The 15,802-nt window shown below is 40.3% G+C and overlaps 1 protein-coding gene across 1 annotated transcript in view; it reads left to right on the top strand.

The window, feature by feature from the left end:
* LOC125075228 (thyrotropin-releasing hormone-degrading ectoenzyme-like) overlaps window positions 1–15,802 on the top strand; it is a 42,042-nt gene that overhangs the window by 21,136 nt on the left and 5,104 nt on the right. Inside the window, exons 11-23 of the mRNA XM_047686921.1 lie at window positions 670–866; window positions 5,103–5,182; window positions 5,773–5,885; window positions 6,027–6,184; window positions 7,130–7,223; window positions 7,879–7,985; window positions 8,545–8,682; window positions 9,157–9,260; window positions 9,569–9,800; window positions 10,354–10,436; window positions 12,019–12,116; window positions 13,752–13,890; window positions 15,072–15,261. Coding sequence (XP_047542877.1) covers window positions 670–866; window positions 5,103–5,182; window positions 5,773–5,885; window positions 6,027–6,184; window positions 7,130–7,223; window positions 7,879–7,985; window positions 8,545–8,682; window positions 9,157–9,260; window positions 9,569–9,800; window positions 10,354–10,436; window positions 12,019–12,116; window positions 13,752–13,890; window positions 15,072–15,261 — 1,733 coding nt within the window. The remainder of the gene's footprint in view (window positions 1–669; window positions 867–5,102; window positions 5,183–5,772; window positions 5,886–6,026; window positions 6,185–7,129; window positions 7,224–7,878; window positions 7,986–8,544; window positions 8,683–9,156; window positions 9,261–9,568; window positions 9,801–10,353; window positions 10,437–12,018; window positions 12,117–13,751; window positions 13,891–15,071; window positions 15,262–15,802) is intronic.

Below are 15,802 nucleotides of genomic sequence, written 5' to 3' on the forward strand. Positions count from 1 at the left end.
ACAAATTTCATCAAATTCGGTTCAGCGAAGAAAGAGCGACAGACAGACGGAGTTTCGCATTTATACTATTAGTATATACAAGCTGTGCCCGCGACTTCGAATTGTTGTAGTCTAAAATATTACATCAGCTATCTGCCAGTGAAAATCGGTCTAGCGCTTCCAGATATTAGCCGGAACAAAAACAGGACAGACGCTCGCAATAGACAACTTTACATAGTGTTGCATTAGTCTATCGATAGCTAAGGTTTTAGCGATAGTATCGATAGTCTATCGATAGTATTCGAAAAGCCATTACTTATAACCTAAACTATCCGTACTATCGATAGTATCAATAGTATCGCTGTAACCAATAATACTGCTTACAGAGAGCTAGCAATACTATCGAGAGTATCGATAGCTCTTCGTGAGCAATACTATTGATAAAAACGATACTATCGATAGTACTATCGATACCCTGAATAGTTTTCGAGGTCAAGTATCGGTTGTCAAACTATCGATAGTTCTGCAACACAGCTTCACACCTTATTTTATTATACGATGTTTATTTTATTACAAATTTAAAGAAGAAATTACATTTATCATAATAATTGTTATTATTTTATTATACTGAAGAAGTAGAACTTCTCACGTTCGTTCCTAACTTACACAGTCTGACTTAATCATTTATAGCTTCAAGACGAATTTGCAATTTCACCCCCGATGTCGACGCACATGATGGCGCTCGCCGTGTGCCGCCTCCAGCGTAGAGCTGCGCCTCCTCTGCCGGAACCCACTCCAGAAGTCACCGAAGCGCCACCGGACGACTTCGTGCCTCCGCCGGAAGTCAGTCTGTACAGTGACCAGCAAGTTATTCTGGACGAGTCGGGGTTTGTGATATATTTTTTTCTTTTACTTTATTTATCTATGTATTACTACGCGAATTTGGCACAATTTAAGTTTATGCGGAGAAGGAGTGCAAGACACTCATATTTCTAATGCATATTTTTATAAAATATGCATTAGAAATACATTAAAATAAATTTAAAAAAAAAAGTTACACACACAAAGATACATTAAACACACACTTTTATCGACATAATGTTTAATATGAAACATTAATAGTTTACGTATATACCGTCAATGACAGCAGACGTCATGTCAAAGATGAAAATTAGTGATTTTTTTTTAGTAGTGATAAGTTATCGTCGACCAATGGGTGTTAGTGTTAATAGAGCAATTAAATATAGTTCCTTATGGACAAACACTGCATGTATTATATGAGGATATATATGTATCCTAATATTTATAAGGTGTAATTAAATATCACATTGCTGCTTCTCAAAATAATTGGTTGGCTGAGAATGCCTAGATATCGTTAAATACGCCTTACGTACTGAACAATTACGTCGGAACTATGAAGTGATGTAAATAAAACGAAACTCCTGCAAGTGCTCCACGGAGCCTAGGTCTCCCTACCTTTAACGAGGTTTCGACGAAGTCGTGAAGATTTCCACCACGTTGCTTCTGATGGGCCAGTGGCAAAATTTCATTGGTATTAGACACATGCAATTTTCACGATGTTTTCCTTCACTGCCTAGCGTGGATGTGTTTATAATAACACTACTTGAACTCGTGAAAGTTTTTTCTTTTTTTTTATGGCATTGGTTGGCAGACGAGTATATGGGCCACCTGATGGTAAGTGGTCACCACCGCCCATAGACAAAGGCGCTGTAAGAAATATTAACCATTCCTTACATCACCTATGCGCCACCAACCTTGGGAACTAAGATGTTATGTCCCTTGTGCCTGTGATTACACTGGCTCACTCACCCTTCTAACCGGAACACAACAATACAGAGTACTGTTATTTGGCGGTAGAATATCTGACGAGTGGGTGGTACCTACCGAGACGGGCTTGCACAAAGCCCTACCTTTCTTTTTTTTCTTTCCTACCCCGGGTATAAATTGGAACATTCCTTTGTACCACGAGCTGGGGTGTGCGTTTACGTCAGAGATGATATCTGCTCTCGACGCCTCGGCAGTCTTGAAGGACAGGACCTATCAATTATCTGGCTGCGTGTAGATTGTGACGACCATCCGCGAATCTACGCTTGCCTTTATAGGTCCCATAGCGGTAATGCCGAAACCGACCGACTGGTTGAGCACGTCCAAATGGCTACAGATTCCGTACTGCAGCAGATCCCATCCGCAGAGATCGTGGTTCTTGGTGATTTTAATGCCCATCATGCCGAATGGCTTGGATCACGTACTACTGATCATGCGGGTAGATCTGTTCTCGACTTCGCTTTAGCATATGATTTGACACAACTGGTCACCTCGCCAACGCGAATACCGGACGTGGAGGATCATACACCTTCCCTGTTGGACCTTCTGCTGACTTCTCATCCGGATAGCTATCAGGTTATCGTCGATCCCCCTCTGGGCTCGTCGGACCACTGTCTCGTTCGGAGTACAGTTCCGGTTATGCGGTACTCACGACCTCGTTTCATGGGCTGCCGCCGCGTGTGGCACTACAAGTCAGCGGATTGGGATGGGATGCGGTCCTTCTTTGCCTCCTACCCATGGGGGCAGGTTTGTTTCTCGCTGGATGATCCGAGCATTATTGCCGACTCTGTTGCCGATGTGGTGCTTCAGGGTATGGAATTGTTCATTCCGTTTTCTGCGGTGCCCATCGGTGGCAAGTCCCAGCCCTGGTTTGGTCGTTTCTGCAAAACGGCCTCACGCCGAAAATGGGAACGTTACCATGACTGGGCTAACGCATCAGCGTCTCGTGATGTAAAGACCAGCGCATTCAGAAAGGAATATAACTCTGCCTCTAGGTCCTTCAAAAATGTGATTGCTAAGGCGAAGACGGAGTACATTGGCAGAATTGGCGAGAGACTGGTGCGTCTCCCTTCAGGAACACGTGCGTTCTGGTCTCTCGCTAAAGCTGTTCTTGGGAATTTCTGTCAGCCTTCTTTTCCATCTCTGCACAAGGACGGTGAGTCATTGGCCCATACCGCGAAAGAGAAAGCTGATCTTTTAGGCTCTCTCTTCGCGTCGAATTCGACCCTGGATGACCAAGGAAATTCACCACCAACAATACCGCGATGTGATACCACGATGCCGGAGGTTAAATTCCGGCAAAGTGCAGTTCGTAAAGCACTTTTTTCCTTGGACATTCATAAGTCGAGTGGACCCGATGGCATCCCTCCAATCGTGCTACGGACATGTGCTCCCGAGTTGGCACCGGTCTTAACGCGTCTTTTCCGGCAATCTTACGCATTAGGCGTCGTCCCGATCTCCTGGAAGACTGCTTTAGTGCATCCGATTCCCAAAAAGGGTAACCGCTCAGACCCGTCCAATTATAGGCCTATAGCCATCACCCCCTTGTTCTCCAAGGTAATGGAGTCCATTGTAAACTGTCAGCTCCTGTGGTATCTAGAGGAGTACCAGCTGATTAGTGACCGCCAGTACGGTTTCCGTCGAGGTCGCTCAGCCGGTGATCTTCTAGTTTACCTTACTCATAAATGGGCGGAAGCAGTTGAGAGCAAGGGGGAGGCATTAGCAGCCAGTCTGGACATAGCGAAGGCCTTCGATCGTGTATGGCACAAAGCGCTTCTTTCGAAGCTTCCTTCCTATGGGCTTCCCGGGAAATTATGCAGTTGGATTACCAGCTTTTTGGCAGATCGGAGCATCAAGGTCGTTGTCGACGGTGCATGCTCCGACCAAAAATTGTGTTCCACAAGGCTGCGTTCTGTCACCCACTCTGTTTGTTCTGCATATCAATGACTTGTTGCAAATCAGGAACATTCACTGCTATGCAGACGACAGTACCGTTGACACCTCATACACCGGCCGTGCTAATATTTCTCGGGAAAACGTCGAAGAAAACCGGAACAAACTTGTGTCTGAAATCGAGTCTTCGTTAAACGAAGTCTCGAACTGGGGCCGGCTAAACCTAGTCCATTTCAACCCCAAAAAGACGCAAGTTTGCGCGTTAACCGCTAAAAAAACACCATTCGTCGTATCTCCACGATTCGAGAACATTCCGTTAGCCGCCACAGCTAGTATCGGAATACTTGGCGTTGATGTTTCGAGCCTCGTTCAGTTCCGCGGTCAACTGGAAGGCAAAGCCAAATTGGCATCAAAAAAGCTTGGTGTGCTCAGCAAGGCAAGACAGTATTTCACGTCGGCCCATCGCCTAAGACTATACAAGGCGCAAATTCGGCCTCACATGGAGTACTGCTCTCACCTCTGGGCGGGTGCTCCCCAGTACCAGCTCCTTCCATTTGACCGTATCCAACGTAGAGCAGCTCGGATTATCGACGATCAAGCCCTTTCTGATCTGCTCGATCCTTTGGCGTTGCGTAGAGATGTTGGATCACTCTGCATCTTCTACCGAATTTTCCACGGGGAGTGTTCCGAGGAATTGTTTGGATTAATCCCGGCAGCTGAATTCCATCTTCGGACATCTCGACAAAATTCTAAATTTCACCCACACCACTTAGATGTCCGTAAATCCACAACAGCGCGATTTTTAAGGCATTTTCTGCCTCGCACAACCACTCTGTGGAACCAGCTTTCGCCGGCGGTTTTTCCGAACCGATACGACTTGGGAACCTTCAAGAAAAGAGCGTACTTATTTCTTAAAGGCCGGCAACGCACCTGTAACCCCCCTGGTGTTGCAGATGTCCATGGGCGGTGGTAGTCGCTTTCCATCAGGTGAGCCTCCTGCTCGTTTGCCCCCTATACCATAAAAAAAAAAAAAAGAAAAACCACCAAGTAGTACAGTTTGAACTCGCAATCATCGGTTAAAATGAATGTTCCATCTCTCTTCTAACGCTTCGACTCTTTTGGCTGGTATATGGTTGGCATGTACGATCCTGCACACCACATACCTTGGTTATAAGGGAGATCTGTACAGATTAGATGTAACTTAGATACTGACGAGTTCTGTGGTTAGTGCAACCTTGTACCTTTTCAGGTATTTAACTTGGACCTTTAAGGTTTAATGAGAAGTCCTATATAAGATTTTTCTGCCAATCATTATTTTAGTGAAATATTTAAGAAAGTTACAATAATTTTTAGTCATAGTAATTTTAAATTCCATTTTTTTTCAGACCATTGTTAGAATGGGTACAGAAAACGATACAACTGTTCGCGTTTGAACTGAACACATCTTACCCCTTACCTAAGTTTGGTAAGTTTCACTTAATAAAAATGGTATTCTTTTAAATAAATAAATAATAGTAAGCAGACAGACAGACAGATAGGTAAGTGGTCATCAACGACCTCCCAAACCAGAACACAGCAATATAAATGGGTGGTAGATTATCTGGTGAGTGGGTCGTATTAATCCAGATGGGCTTCCACAAACCCCTACTAACAAGTATATTCACCAACTTACTGTCAAATTTATCTTGGATTTTTTTATTATAAAGAATCTGTTACGGTGAATTGACGTACTTATGTGTAAAACCAACTCTATCATTATTAAAATTGTCTACCTTTCAATAACTTGATGACCTCCGTGGTCAAGTAGTGTGCACACCGGTTTTCAAGGGTACGCCAGTTAGCGGCCGGGAATCGAACCCGGGACGGGTTCGATTCCCGGCCAAGTCGATGTAGAAAAGTTCATTAGTTTTCTATGTTGTCTTGGGTCTGGGTGTTTGTGGTGCCGTCGTTACTTCTGATATTCCATAACACGAGTGCTTTAGCTACTTGCATTGGGATCAGAGTAATGTATGTGATGTTGTCCGATATTTATATTTAATAACATTCCATCATCAGACATTGTCGTCGTTGATGGAGGTAACCAGTACTCCGAAGGATGGGGCCTCATCACTCTGTCACCGTCGTTACTGACAGACACTAAAGCGATCGCAAGATTATTAGCTCAGCAGGTAAGTTTATGTAAAGAAGTATTGTTTTATGCTTCAACTTGACATTTAAAAAAAATATGCGTTAATTTTTCTTCTGTATCTCGTTATATAAAACCTTTTTAGTAAGTTCCTTTAACATGAAAATAGTAAATATTGTTGCAGTGGTTTGGAGGTCTCGTCTCTCCGCGTTGGTGGAGCTCGCAGTGGCTTCTTGAAGCTTTGACGTCGGTTTTGGGTGAAAAGGCGCCAGCGTTAGGCGGAGCGCCCGCTGAACGACAACAAGACGCTTTGTTACTGGATCACGTATTACCTGCGCTGAGGTAAGTTTGTATGATTAGGTAATACTGATTAATTAACAGAGCCGGACCGTAAGTTTAGGGGGCCCTTGGTTAACACTACTTAGGGGCCCACCTAAGACATATCTGAACGTAGACTTGAATTAAATTAATAATAGAATGGGTTTGATTAATTGCAGGACTCGCAGGGCTGCAAACCATACGAACTGCTTAATTTAATAAAGTTATGGATTATTTCGCATTATTGTCTATTTTTGACTTTGACTTGACTTAGCTGGGGCCCCTTGAATCCACGGGGCCCTGGGTTGAAGCCCAAAAAGACATATGGTAGATCCGGCCCTGTTAATTAACAATAATTATGAATGAATGAGGTATAACAGAATACAAAATTTTACAAATTATTAAACGGACAAGAGTATATTATATTAATTTACTTGTAATTTATTCTTCTTACGTTATTTAATAGTGTAAAGGAATAATGACTGAGTTTCTTGTCGTCTAGCACGATGTACTATGAAATACTTTTAACACTTAATTTGAATAAATTGTATTTAATTTATAAGTTTACTAGCGACCCGCTAGTGTAACACTGAACCCAAATATACTACAGAATGTCTTACAACGTTCACAGTTTTTCAGTCGTTAGACAATACAAACCGCTATGTCCCTGCGTTTTAAATCTGTAATATCTTCGAAGATATTTATTTAAATTACACGCTGTAAAGGGCTATATTGATCTATATTAAATGCATTATGTATTTAAGGTACTTAATTGTATAGAGACTTTGTTTTATACTATGTAATGATTCCTTACATCGCCAATGCGCCACCAACCTTGGAAAGGTAAGATTTTATGTCCCTGTAGTTACACTGACTCAAACACCCTTCAAATCGGAATGCAAGAATACTAAGTAATGCTGTTTTGCGGTAGAATATGTGAATTAGAATTAACATTCGTTTCTGACCTAGGTTGGACTCAAGCTATTCGGTCCGAGCGGTCGCGTCTCCGAGATTGGACAAGGCCGATATCGAATCAGCCAGCGATGACTTGTCATTACATAAAGTGAGTAACGTGACTTTAATACAACTTGTTTGTGTTAGGGGGGGGGGGGGAGGTGTGTTTAATGTTAGTAGATTTTAGGTTTTCATCAAATTCGGTTCATCGGTGTAAGCGTGAAAGCGTGTTACACAGTTATTTTCGCGTTTTGAGCCGATATGTCCCATTGGTTAGAACAGTGATTACGGATTACACAGATTAAGCATGCTTAATTTGTATTTATAATTCATCTCGTTCTCGGCGGTGAAGGAAAACATCGTGAGGAAACCTGCATGTGATTAATTACAACAAAATTCTGCCAAATGTGTTCACCCGCATTGGAACAGCGTGCTGGAATAAGCCCAGCAGTGGTAAATTTACAAGCTGTTACTCTACTAGCATTTATAATATTAGTATAAATAAACGATAAATACATCAGATCCGAGTAGAAGTGTTGTCTTTTGTTTGATTTATGTTTGTAAATAATATTGTGCTTGAAAATATCGTGAGGAAACTTGGAAGTGTCGGAATAAAATCTGCCATTTATGAATCCATCATTGGAGCAGCTTCTTATCTCCAAACTTTTCCGTGATGGCTGTTGCTTACTTACAAAATAATATAATTTTATAATATGTCCTTAATAGTTGTATCTAATAGCTTCAGTTGTGTTATGGTCACTCAGGGTGCAGCCATAGTGAGTATGGCGATAGAGGCCGCCGGACAGGAAGCCGGTCGCGCTGCACTCGCGCGACTTTTGCGCGATCATCGCTCAGCCAGTGCTGACGCTAGGTAAGTTAAAATGATTGAACTAAAGCCGTTATAAATACTATGTTTTATTGGAACGAAGTTCTTTAACTGGCACTGGCAGTTATGTCACGTAAGGTAATGCTTTATGTCCAGGCTTCTCTTTCCTTTCTCTCTGTCTCTTTCGTACTCATAGAATATTATTTAAACTTATTTTTTTTGTTATTGTTCCAAACGGGTGTCTTGACACCTCTTTTGTATATTTGAGCATTGTTAATACTTAATTGGTAATAACTTTGTAAATAAGTAAATGTTGCCGTATTTTGATTATTAACATTGCACGAATGAGATGCAGGGTGACTATGCTCTAACCGTAATAGTCCCACAGGAAAGAAAATGACTTTTTAAAAAGAATAGACTAACACAAAGACATTAATTACTTTATATTAATAATAATTGATAAATAAAACGTCAAATTTTATGTCTCAGAAATAGTACGTCCGAAGCACTCAAAATTCGCGCCAAAAAGTAATCCCAAGCCTCCGTGACTTACGCTCCAAGGTATTGATACATTCGGCTGTAAACCTTTATTAAATTGTTCCAGAGATCTATGGCGTGCCCTCCAACATGACAGCACAGACGATGCCCCCGCTCACGCTTGGGACGGCTGGTGCGAGAGACCTGGATACCCTTTGCTTTGTGCTCGAGTGTCTGGCACTGATGTGGTGGTGAAGCAGGAGAGGTGAGAGAATTCTGTTTTATAAATATTATTTTGTTTATTTATGATATACGTAGGCTGACGCGTTAATGGGTCTCCTGTTAAGTGCTTAGCACCGTCCATAGACAGTGGCGCTGTAAACAATATTAACCAATCAGCATTAAGATCTTATGTCCCTCGTAAACTGGCTCATTCACCCTTCAAACCGGAATGCACAATGCACAAATGAGTAAAGTGTGTGTGATGAGTGGATAGCATCAACCCAGACGGACTTGCACAAACCTAAACTAAACAAAAATTGTAATTTGTGCTTCAGATTATGAGAGTGCGAGAATAGAGAGTGCAACTATTTACGCACACACACACACAATTGTGTCTTATAATATCCTGCGTAGTTGGCTGGTTTTTCTTAAAATATGCGACATAATAAAATTTAAACATGTTCCACGAATCCTCGTAACTGTTTCAACTAAAACTTAACTCATTTTCAACTTTCAGATTTGTCATGTCTGCCGATCCACCGGACCCTGAACCGCCGATGCTGAACTACCTCCTAACCTTAGACCTTCGAGCAGAGTTGGATGAAATATTCTATGAGCCAGGTGAGTTTTGAATCTCTACTTATATGTTACTTTTTTTAGTGTGAACGATTATTATGCTTTTCGATTTTGTAAAATCTAGGATACGTTTTTGATTATCGGAATATAAAATACTAGTTGTGTAGACCCTTGACTCGAGTATGTATCTCACTCATTAGAGAGACTCAACCTTAAATATGCTAAAGTAATAATAAGTATTGCTTTAAGCCGGTAGAATAAATTACAAGTGGGATATACCTACTAAGACGGGCTTACATTAAGCCCCTAAACCAAGTAAATCCATTTAAGAAAAATATTCTTAATATTCACAGAAAACTTCACCGAAATCGTTGAGGAAGATATCAATGCCACAACGACGACGGCCGCCCCAAAAACCACAACCAAACGGACAACAGTCAAAACGACGAAAGCACCGCCAGCACCGAAATGGGTCATACCAGTTACCTTCTCAGTCGGACCACTTAACAACGGCGATGACGAAGAATTAGAGAACCTCACAAAATTATGGAAGAACGTCACGGAAAACATACAAAACGGCACTTGGTAAGTTTAACTCAAACTTACCTTTGGTAACGATTCAGTTTTTTAGGTAATTATTTGTTTGAATATCAATTAGTTATATTTAATGAGTCAAACGTAATATTTGTAATATTAGTAACTAGTTGCCAGCCGCGACTTTGTCCGAATTTTACGGCTTTGTTGTCACGTGTTAGGTATAAAAAAGTATTTATCCTTTCTAGGAGTTTAAACTTCATATCTAATTTCATTAAATTCGGTTCATTGGCTGTGAAAAAGCAACAGACAGACAGAGTTAATTTCGCATACATAATATTAGCATAGACGATATAAAAACAAGTATTGTAAATTATTATAAAAATAATCTTCAATCATTTAAAAGATTTCTTTTCATTTTGCTTAGCTGTAGGCATTTTGAATCAAGAATCACAAATCCGATCTTCCAAAAAATGATCCAGGTCCATCTGTGTTCAGGAAAAAAAAAAACTTTGCTCGTATACTCCCAAGTTCCAGCGTTTTGATCGCAAATGAAAAATTTTGTCTCGTACATCTTTATATAATTTGTAAATGTTCTTCGCAGGTATGACATAGTGAACGACACGAAACACACGTCGAGATGGTCAGAAAACGTCACGTACCTCATCTGGATGAACGATACCGAAAGTAAGTCGAACCATCGATATAATTGTCTTAATAGGGTACTTCCGGTAGTGAAAAATTACTAAATATTTTGATTTTGAGTAATAAAAGCGCATTATTATTTTATTATATTAAAATTTTTAGTCTGTAACAGGTCACGTGATCTAAAACATAAGCCGCTATGGTGTGACGTCATATAGGCAAAAACTGTCGTTTCTATATCGTCTGGAACTTTGATAAACAGCTTTTCGGGAGTTTTAATTCTAGTATTTGTACATTACACAGGAACGATAACGATTTTAATTCATTATTTTCTCAAATAACACCAAATATTTATAACTGTTAACGATGAATGAGCGCTAGTCGTGTAAACACAACTTGTTTTTATCAATGTGACGTCAATAAAATGACTGACAGCGTTTTTGTGGGATCAAAAAAAGGCTTAAAATTTAATTGAATTTTATGGCAAGAAAACGAATTCGCCGAAATATATTTTACTGTGGCTTTTTATAAGGAAAATTAACATTTTGATGTACTTTTTCAAACATACTAGAAAACCCAATTAGCGTATATCTTTTATTGTTGAGTAACGTCAAATTTAAATGTCATAACTGATTTCATTGACAGAAGAAATAATTATATGACTTGGTCTGTTCTTGATAATCTGTGGTGTTAATTGTGGATTCGTGAATGGCGTTTTGAACGTCGACGAAGTTATTGGAACTTTGGAAGTTAAATTAAAGTCTGTTTCGGTGAAATTTCTGTCAAAATAATGAATTTCTCAAGTGGTTTTACTTGGTCACTTAGTAGAGCTTTGTGCCCGATTGCGAAGGTACCATCCAATCATCAGATATTTTACAACTAAACAGAAATACTTAGCACTGTTGTGTTCCGGTTAGAAGGGTCACTGAATCAATGTAACAGGCACAAGGGACATGACATCTTAGTTCCCAAGGTTGGTGGCGTGTTGTCGAGATGTATGGAATGGTTAATATTTCTTAAAGCGAGAAGTTCTATGGGCGATGGCGACCAATTACAAGTGGCTCTTTTGCCCGTGAACGAACCTATTTCATAAAACAGTGAGGTGTCGTGGAACACCTGATTGGAACGAACTTTCGCCGTATATTATGTGTTAAACAACAGACACAATAAAATTTATTACATACATATGCGAATAAATGTAATATTAAACCGTTTATGATAGAAAGAGACAGAGAGAAAGAAAGAGAGGGAAAAGTCGCATTGAGAACATAATGCATTTTCCTTACGCGACATAACTGCCAATTCACTCTACTTTAAGCCGTGGTAAAGAACTTCGTGCTAAATTATATAATGCATACTAGCTGTTGTAGCCTAAGTACTCCTTATTACATCAGCTATTTGCCAGTGAAAGTCCCGTCAGAATCTGTCCAGCCGTTCTAGAGATTAGCCGGTACAAACAGACTGACAAAAATTGTAATAAATGTTATATCGGCACATGTACCATGTATACATACATATGCATTTAGTAAAAAGCGGTTATTTTAATATTATAAACGTACACTCCAATTTTATTATATGTATAGATAATACATACAAATTATATGATATATTTTATATTTCCTAGTGGTTATACCAGAGCTGGGCAAACACAAATGGGTGAGGTACAATGTTGGCGCTCGGGGTCTCTATCGCGTCGCGCCACAGGACCGGAACGCCGGAGAGGTCAGTAATAGTAGCATGTTCATTTTAGCGTAACTAGCGACCCGCCCCGGCTTCGCACGGATGCAATGCTGATACTAAATATACTACAGAATGTCTTACAACGTTCACAGTTTTCCAGTCGTTAGACAATACAAACCGCTATGTCCCTGCGTTTTAAATCTGTAATATCTTCGAAAATATTCATTGAAATTACATGCTGTAACTGTGTACTGTACCTAAGAGATACACATATACCACCGCCGATTTTTTTGCCCTTGACCTTTGACCTTTTTAAGGTGCACAATACTATAGTACATTATTTTGATCTATCTAGTAGGGTTGAGCCAGCGTTTGTAATGTAAACGCAGAAAATGTGTTTATTTACGACATCACTTCAGAAATTTTTAAAATGATTAGTGTTTCTCTACTATATTGTGCATGTATTATACACAAAAACCTTCCTCTTGAATTAATCTATCTATTAAAAAAAACCGCATCAAAATCCGTTGTAGATTTTTAAAGATCTATGAATACACAGGGACAGACAGCGGTAAGCGACTTTGTTTTATACGATGTAATGATTACTTATAATTATAATATAATTATTAGAATATTACAAATTAACCCTACTGTGCTTATTTCCGAACCGGTGGTAGATTTCTTTGTATACCTTGATATATTGTCGCAGTACAAAGGAACTAAAACAAACGAGCGAACTGTGTTTTCGTTTTCGATGTGACTTAGTAGAATTGACCCTCTGTTGGCTGGAGATAACCCGTGTTAACGTTTTACTATTGATTTTATAATAGAATAAAACAGAACACACATCATAAAATACATTTATTTTTACAAATCACATTTAAACAATCTTAATTCGACCCACTTCCCGGTCTTCGATTAGGATGACATTTTGTACACGCTCTGAGTTCTGATGACAATACACGACTAGCTAAGAAACGTCATTACGAATCCAATATGGCGGCCTCCCCAAGATGGCGGGCTGGCTGTTTGAAATCCACCCTCATGATATGGATATCAAATGAAAGCGTTTGCTGTCAGGAATACGAAAAAAATAGTCACGTGACTTAAATCCAACTTGGCAGACATACAAGATGGTGGATTGGCTATTTGAAATGCACCCCCCTGATATCGGTATTAAATGAAAGGGTTTTTTCTTTTGTAATATGAAGTGCGTGCTAAAAGCGTGTTTTTTAGTTTTTTAACTTAATACAATGAACATTATAATCAGTACAATAATCTTACCTTAAATTACCATCAAAGCCCCAAACGAACTGAGAACTAATCTACTCACACAGTGCTTTTAAAATCTTTAACCCTTCTTACATTTTTACTTGACCGCCTTGCTGGTTTTCTCACATTTTAATAAATATAGTCAAATCATGACCATATTTATGTACGATATATATTACTTATTTTTAAATAGCTCACAACTGTAAGCACCTGCTTAAGGAGAAGCCCGGAGAATGTCGTAGAACTTCGGAATCTCTGCTCTGATCGTCGATATATTATAGTGAGGGAACATTGATTGCTTGCACACACACAAATTGGAGTAGTATATAAGATCTGCCGCGTAGAATGCTAGACTACCACGCCTAGCTTGACCTGTTAAGCCAGCTGTCTCCTTTCCGGGCGCAGTCCCCGGAGGCGGCGGCGCGGCGCGCGGCGGAGCTGTACGCGAGCGGCGCGGCGGCCGAGCGCGCGCTGCAGCTGGACGACGCCTTCGTGCTCAGCCGCGCCGGCCGCCTGCCCGCCAGCGGCGCCGTCGCCGCAGCCGGTAAGTGGAACGCCTCGTCATTTTTTTATTGCATTGGTTGGCGGACGAGCGTATGGGCCACCTGATGGTAAGTGGTCACCACCGCCCATAGACAAAGGCGCTGTAAGAAATATTAACCAATCCTTACATCACCTATGCGCCACCAACCTAGGGAACTAAGATGTTATATCCCTTGTGCCTGTGATTACACTGGCTCACTCACCCTTCTAACCGGAACACAATAATACAGTGTACTGTTATTTGGCGGTAGAATATCTCATGAGTGGGTGGTACCTAACCAGACGGGCTTGCACAAAGCCCTACCACCAAGTAAATCGTCATTTTAAATATCAATTTTTTAACATAATTACATATACTATTAATGTTGAATTTATTTTTGTATTAATTGTTTACGTATCACATAAACTAGAATTGGAATCTAGTTCTTTTGTTTTATTTCGTTGAGATAAAAAAATCCCGTTGAGTTTCTCTCGTCGGTTCGTCTCGGTTCTTGCGGTTCTGTAAGAAATCAATTCGTATCACTAGTGAAATGTTGACAGCCGACTATAAATTGTTTGTCACGTGTAATATTATAGTCAACATCACTTATAACATTCTGACACCTCAAGCTCGTTTTCTGCGGTGAGATCCGAGTTTCTCGCTACAGAATAACCCTACTGATGTTTTTATATCCGAACCGGTGGTAGCTTTCTAGCTTTCTGACATAGTGTAACGCTTCTATATTGAATTAAGTCAAAGTCAAAAATCTTTATTCAATATAGAAGTGTTTACACTTGCTTATTGATTGTCAAAAATCTACCACCGGTTCGGAATTTAACACCTCGGACCTGAGAAGAACTTAAAGATTTTGACGTTTGGATCTATTTTGGAGACAGGGGTGATAAAATATTTTTTTTTATAACTGCAAGCGTAAGGGACATAACATCTCGGTTTTAGGGTTCAGTTGCGTATTGGCGATGTAAGGAATGGTTTTTGTTTACGATGCCAGTGTCTATTCATCATGTGGTCCAAAAGCCAGTCCAGCCTACGTCATCAAAATTTAAGTTTAAATTAGTTAAATTAAGTATTTTATAATTAATAAAGATATATTAATGAAGTTTAATTTGTGGTACATGCAAGTGCAAGTAAAATAGTGATTATGACATTAATAAGCTTTTATTGATGCTAAATGTTGTTTCCAGCTCATCTGGCGACGGAACGTCATTGGGCGGTATGGCGTGTGGTGGTCGGGCATTTGTCCTGGTGGCGTGAACTACTCCAAGTGGCGGCATCAGGACCGTACCTTCAAAATTTGCTCAGTACCCTTCCGCCGCGCTTACCGTTATACACTTACCAGGAATTACAAGATCCAGGGATAAGTGAGGATCAGCTGTAAGTTTCACTTACCATTAACTGCACACAGTATTTACAAATACAGGGCCCAAATTTTATTACCAAACTGGCAGTCCATCGAAATCAAATCGAAACATAATCGTTGCTACTGTTTACCTATTCTACAAACACAATGATCTAATCACGGTTCGTTAGAAACGATAGTAGTCGAATTGGACCCTAGTTGAATTAATAATGTGGTAATATATTTCTGAATCACGCTAACGTTTGGTTCACCGCAATATATATATACCCCACCGACTACGTTCTGAGCCGAGTTGCGATCTCATAGGAGACACCCTCAAGACGAACGTCACTCAAGAGCTCGAAAGGGTTCAATTTCAAGGTTGAGTCTTGCACTCGCCCCAACGTCCAGTGACGCTGTAAAGGCCAGTAGGGCCAACAGCACTACATCATTCAGGAAAAAAAATATGGAAATATAGAGATAAGATGTCAGACATGACATTAAATCGTGGAGTTATGAGCTGATGCGCTCCCCATCCAACCGACTGAGCCGAGGTGTGATCTCATTGGAGCTGGA

This window comes from Vanessa atalanta, chromosome 30, assembly GCF_905147765.1.
Source record: "Vanessa atalanta chromosome 30, ilVanAtal1.2, whole genome shotgun sequence".
Taxonomy (NCBI): Eukaryota; Metazoa; Arthropoda; class Insecta; order Lepidoptera; family Nymphalidae; genus Vanessa; species Vanessa atalanta.